This window comes from Dipodomys ordii, unplaced genomic scaffold (assembly GCF_000151885.1).
Source record: "Dipodomys ordii isolate 6190 unplaced genomic scaffold, Dord_2.0 Scaffold147, whole genome shotgun sequence".
Lineage (NCBI taxonomy): Eukaryota > Metazoa > Chordata > Mammalia > Rodentia > Heteromyidae > Dipodomys > Dipodomys ordii.
In genome coordinates, this window is record NW_012267363.1 from 1,561,183 (window position 1) to 1,567,182 (window position 6,000).

Genomic DNA, 6,000 nt, shown 5'->3' on the forward strand with positions numbered 1-6,000 from the left:
TTGCCAGCAACCCAAACCAGGCTAGTGCCAGAAAGAGTTCAGATAGCGAGGGAGGGGAGACCCTGGGTTTTATACAAGCTGGTTTCACACACACACACAAGCTGGTTTTACACACACACACACACACACACACACACACACACACACACAGAGTTCAGATAGCGAGGGAGGGAAGACCCTGGATTTTATACAAGCTGGTTTTACACACACACACACACACACACACACACACACACAGACACACATCCTGCATGCTCTCACCACCACCCAGCCCACCTCATATTTGGTTGTATTTCCCCTCTTGTCTTTTTTTTCTTACACATAATTCCCTGATGTTCTGTCTACCAAGTAACTTGTTGCATCTACAACTTGACTGCTTTCCTCCTTAACAATTATAAACAGTTCTCCAGACTTTCCAAATCTTTTATATGGCATTTATCAGCTGAAGAATGTGTCATTGTATCAGTGTGCCTCAGATGACTTAACTGATGCCTTCTTGCTATAGTGAAGTGAGCATAGTTACAATCCCTAGTAACTATGTTCCTGGCAAACAGCTTTCTAGCAAAGGCCATTTTGCCAGAAGGTGGATAGGTGAGGCTGTCCACTGGAATGTGGGATTTGGGCTAACCACATGCGCCTATCTGGATGGATAACAGAAAGCCCACAGACAGAAATTGGACACATGGCCTGCAATTGATCATCCCTCCTGACCTTTGCCCTTCTGCTACTTTCCACTTTCTATTCTCCAGGGGGCTGGACTCAGGGTCCTTATAGTTCCCTTCCTCTTCCCCTTTTGATACCCATCTATCTTCAGCTTCCAACCTTCTCCCAGCCACCTGAGCACATAGAATATTAACTCTTTCTGGACAAGGAAGGAGCCAAGCCCCCTCCCTGGCCAGGGAGGCCCTGGAAGCCCCTGTTGGGTCATGGACACATCAGGAGAGATCATGCAGGAGATTTTCCCCTCCCCACTCCCCCGCCCCATACACACACTACAATATGGACTCTCTAAGCTAGAGGGTCCATCAGGCCACAGATGAGTCCTCACAGTCAGGTATGAGAATCACTGGGTACATCAAAAATAGCAGAGTCCTGGGCCTAGGCTTCAGATCGTTTTGGTGGGTGTCTGTTGGTGTACAACCTACTTCCCCCCTCTCAGCAGAGGATGCAGGAGAATTTCAGGGGGAAGAGTGGGCATGGGGCAGGGGGAGGTGGGGGAAGCAAGGCCTGCCATTGGCTACCTAGGGTGGGACAGGGAGGAGGGGTCCTGGAGGAAACAAAACTCAGCCCAGATCTGCTGAGCCTTGCCTGGCCCTGCTGAGGGTCCACAACTGTGCACCCTGCCCAGGGACATGAAACCACCATGCCCACAGGAAGGGGGCCTGGGGAGGTGGGGGTAGATGGATCCTGAAGCTGTGGCAAAACTTTCTGGAGAATTAGTACAAATTCAGCCAATCAGCTTTCTGGATGGGCGAGGAGGGCGGGGTTTGAATTACACAGGGATGAACTCTGAGAAGTCCAGCTCCTCCTGAGACATCTGGAGGGGAGGAGCCAAGATCATGTTTCCCTTGGGGTCCTCGGAAGGAGCCTCCTCTTCCTCTGTGGTCTGGAAAAACAATAGTGGAGGTTAAAAAGCAGAGCCCAGAGGTCGTTTGGGTCTCCAGTCCTTTTCTGTGCTGTCTGTAAGGATGAAGGAACTGATAACCCCTTCTCAGAGACCCCAGCTTTGCTTTGTGCCAACTCCCAACCCATCCTCTCCTCCCTACCACATCAGAAAAATAGTTTCAGGCCCTCAGGCTAGATTCTGACTATGACTGAAAAATCCTGCCAGGCTAAAGCTCTTTTTGGAGGCAAGTGTCTGACTATGTAGCCCAGACTGACTTCAAATTTGCAATCCTTCTGCCTTATCCTCCTGAGTGCTGAGATTATAGATATGCACTACCATTCCGGGTCAGCTTGGCTGATATATAGTTCTTTAAGCAGACTGCCAACTAGCAGTTTAAAATTTTCCTCCCTTCCTCCCTCCCTCCCTCCCTCCTTTCTTTCTTTCTTTCTTTCTTTCCTTTCATGTGTGCTAACACTGGAGCTTGAACTCAGGTCCTCTCATTGGGCTTTTTCACCTAGAGCTGGTACTCTACCACTTGAACTACACCTTCCAGCTTTTTTCAGTTTTTGTTTTTGTTATTTTTTGTACTGGTCCTGGGGCTTGAACTCAAGGCCTGGGCACTGTCCTGAGATTCTTTTTTTCAAGGCTAATGCTTTACTATTTGAGCGACAGCACCACTTCTAGCCTTTTATGTGATACTAAGGAATTGTATCCAAGGCTTCATGCATCCTAGGCAAGCACTCTACCACTAAGCCACATTCCCAGCCCTTAGGCTGACTTTGAACCATGATTCTAAGATCTCAGCCTCCAGAGTAGTGAGGCTTATAGAAGTGAACCACCAGCAGCCAGTGCTTACAGCTTTCTGGTTGGTTAATTGGAGAAAATCTCACACCACAAGCTGATGGCTCACACCTGTAATCCTAGCTACTAAGGAGACTGAGATCTGAGGATTAAGGTTCAAAGCTAGTGCAGGAAAGTCTATGAGACCTCTATCTCCAATTAACCACCAGAAAACTGGAAGTAGAACTGTGGCTCAAAGTGATAGAGTGCTGTCCTTGAGCAAAACTGTTTAGGGACAGGGCCCAGGCCCTGAGTTCAAGCCCCATGACCAAAAAATAAAAGACTTATAGACTTTCCTGCCAGAGTTGGCTTTGAACTGTGATCCTCAGATCTCAGCCTCCTGAGTAGCTAGGATTACAGGCTTGAGCCACCAGCACATGGCTAAAATTTTTCTAAATAGGAAAAAAAAAAAAAGGATGTGACCAAGAGCTCTGGCTGTCCGGGTGAAACGGGCCTGTGTTATGATGAGATAAATGGGCCAATGTAGGAGTGTGGAGTTTGGAGAAAGGTTGCAGAGGAAAGATCCCTCTTCTCCATCCCTTCATTGCCCATGTGGATTCTGGGCCATTCTGTCCACACCTGTCTGAGGCTCTGGATCTCCTTGCAGGGGCTGGCAGAGGGCTCCGGTTTGTCATCAGGCCTGATTGGCCCTGCGAGGCTGATCATGGCATCTTCAGGGACCCAGCCGTTCCCCAATGCCTGTAAGAGACACTTGTCAGAACAGCCTGTTCTTGGTAGCAGACATGGTCTGGGAGCCAAAAGAGGAGTAGCCAGTGGGTTGGAGTGGGGAAGGGAGGAGGGAGAGAACTAGGTAGGGCAGGGGTGAGAGGAAGGATATAGCTCCAAGGCCACTTTGTGACTTCCTATACCTCATGTGACCATGGACAAGCTAACTCTCAAAAGCTGTTTCCTCAGCTGTTAAATGGGGATGTGAAGTTTTTCCCTCAGGATTATAATCAATCTATAGATAGCATCTTATAGCAACCTATGAGAACTTCTGGGATGACTGGCTTGCTTTCAGTATGGTGTTTGTTTTAAACTCTAAAGCAGGAAGAAAAACAGGAGGGCTTGGAGACAGCAAAGCTGGTCATCTCACATTCAAGGACCAAGGCTACTGTTTTCTTCTTTCTTTTTGGTCAGTCATGGGGCTTGGACTCAGGGCCTGGGCTCTGTCCCTGAGCTCTTTTGTTCAAGGCTAGCACTCTACCATTTTGAACCACAGCACCACTTCTGTTAATTAACCAATTCTGGTTAATTGGAGATGAGAATCTCATGGACTTTCCTGCCAGGACTGGCTTTGAACTGCAATCCTCAGATCTCAGCCTCCTGAGTAACTAGGATTTCAGGCATGAGGCACCAGTGCCCAATTTTTTCTCTGTTTCTGTTTCTGTCTCTGTCTGTCTGTCTGTCTGTCTATCTGTCTGTTTCTCTTTTCTTGCTGATGTTTGAGTCTCATACTTGCTAGGCAGGTGATCTACTGCAGAGTCACACTTCCAATCCTGTTTATTTTTTGCCAGTTCTGGAGCTTGAACTCAGGGCCTGGGCACTGTCCTTGAGCTGCTTTTGGTCTACCACCTGAGCCACAGTGTCACTTCTGGCTTTTTAAAATGTTTATGCAATACTGAGGAATCAGACCCAGGGTTTCATGCATGCTAGGCAAGCACTCTACCACTAATCTACATTCCCAGCCCTTGATGGTTATTTTTGATATAGGATCTCACTTTCTTCCCTCGAATATGCCTGGACTATGATCAGCTTCCCATAATTGCTTCCTACATCTAGTTTCCCTCTGTTGAGATGATGTCCCAAGGATTTTTTTTGGGGGGAGAGGGGGTTAGGGCTGGCTGGCCTATAACTTTTTTTTTTGCCAGTCCTGGGGCTTGAACTCAAGGCCTGACACTGTCCCTGAGCTTCTTTTGCTCAAGGACTCTATCACTGAAACCCCAGCACCACTTCTAGCATTTTCTGTTTATGTGGTACTGAGGAATCAAACCCAGGGCTTCATGCATGCTAGACAAGCACTCTACCACTAAGCCACATTCTCAGCCCTTGGCCTGTAACTTTGATCTTCTCAATTTCAACTTCCCACATAGTATAGGAGGACAGGTATGCCCCCACTGTGCCCAGCTATGGGTTGAGAAGGGATCTCTACACTGGCTCCCACCTTAAGGCTCCATTTCCGCACTCCCCCTTCCCCCCCCCCCCCCCCCCCCCCCGCCTCGGTTGTGGGGCCTGAACTCTGGGCCTGGGCACTGTCCCTGTGCTCTTCAGCTCAAGGCTAGTGCTCTCCCACTTGAGCCACAGCACCACTTCTGGCTTTTTCTGCTTATGTGGTGCTGAGGAATCGAACCCAGGGCCTCATGCGTGCAAGGCAAGCACTCTACCACTGAGCCACCTTCCCAGCCCCAAGGCTCCATTCTTGCAGACAAAGTAAAGCATCTCTTTCCCTCTCTGCACTGAATGTGAGATAAGAAAACCTTCAAGCCTTCCTTTCTGCCTCTAGCCTTGGCTGAAAGCTATCAGAAAACCAGCAAGGGACATAAACCAGGAAAAGCAAACACTCTCAGCTGATCATGACTCTGGCCTTTAGGGGCTCCCTGTCCCATGCTTTCTTCCCAAAGGGGGTCTCTGCCCATGGGTCCAGGGACTTTATATGTCCTCCCACTGCTACAGGGTCCTCAGACAGAAGTCCAGGGCAGCCTTGTCTCCCGAAGGCTGTGGGTAGGGAAGGAGGAGGACCCATGACCAGCTGGAACACAAGCCCTCTTCTTATGAGCCCAGGCCTTGCACCACAGCCAGGGGGTGGGGCTTGGAGAGTAATGAGCTGTGGCCAGAAGTCCTGCCTCTACGACTCTGTGACTTTTCCCTTACTCCCCTCGGCCACCTTTGGCCACCTTTGGCCTTGTCCGACTTCCTAAGACAACAACAGCTGCTTCCTAAGTTATAGAAGAGCCCATTCCCATCCCAGCTCTCCCTAGTGGGATCAAGCCTTTTGTCCTCATTGGCGCCAGGAAAGAAAGAAATGGTAGCTTTCCTGGCTTGGTATTTGGAGGAGTCAGTCAGTAAACAGCCAGGGAATGTTGCTGGGAGGGGTTGGTGGGGTAGAACCAGGTTCTCTAGCCTTCTCCCCATCTTAGGTGAGTGGATATGGGAGGGAGCATCGCCTGCAGAGGCCAGGGAGGGTCCCGGAGCAGGTAGCTTGGGTAGGTTCTATCCCATGGAATATGCCCCTGCTCCTTAAAGCACTGCCCTGAGCATGGGTTCCAGGGAAACTATGCCACTGTGGTCTTAGCCAAGGAAACTCAGAAACAACAAGTGTTCTAGAAAGAGGAGAGAAGGTGGAATCTAGGTCCATGGATGAATGCTGGTGACTCATACCTGTAATCCTAGCTACTCAGGAGGCTGAGATCTGAGGTCTGTGGTTCCAAACCAGCCCAGGCAGCAAAGTTCAAGAGACTCTTTTTTTTTTTTTTTTTTGTTGGTCATGGGGCCTGAACTCTGGGCCTGGGCGCTGTCCCTCAGCTCTTCAGCTCAAGGCTAGCACTCTACCACTT

The 6,000-nt window shown here is 49.5% G+C and overlaps 1 protein-coding gene across 3 annotated transcripts in view; it reads right to left on the minus strand.

Annotated features, from left to right (window-relative positions):
- Positions 1–1,134: 1,134 nt before the first annotated feature.
- The window catches only part of Cd300lg (CD300 molecule-like family member g), a 15,839-nt gene continuing 10,973 nt past the window's right edge, over positions 1,135–6,000 (minus strand). For 2 of the 3 annotated variants that reach the window (XM_013031960.1, XM_013031959.1), the window contains 2 exons: positions 3,026–3,145; positions 1,135–1,606 (listed from right to left, as the gene is read on the minus strand). In XM_013031960.1, the coding sequence (XP_012887414.1) occupies positions 1,493–1,606; positions 3,026–3,145 (234 nt within the window). In that variant the 3' untranslated portion in view covers positions 1,135–1,492. The remainder of the gene's footprint in view (positions 1,607–3,025; positions 3,146–6,000) is intronic. The other variant, XM_013031961.1, reaches the window with a different exon arrangement.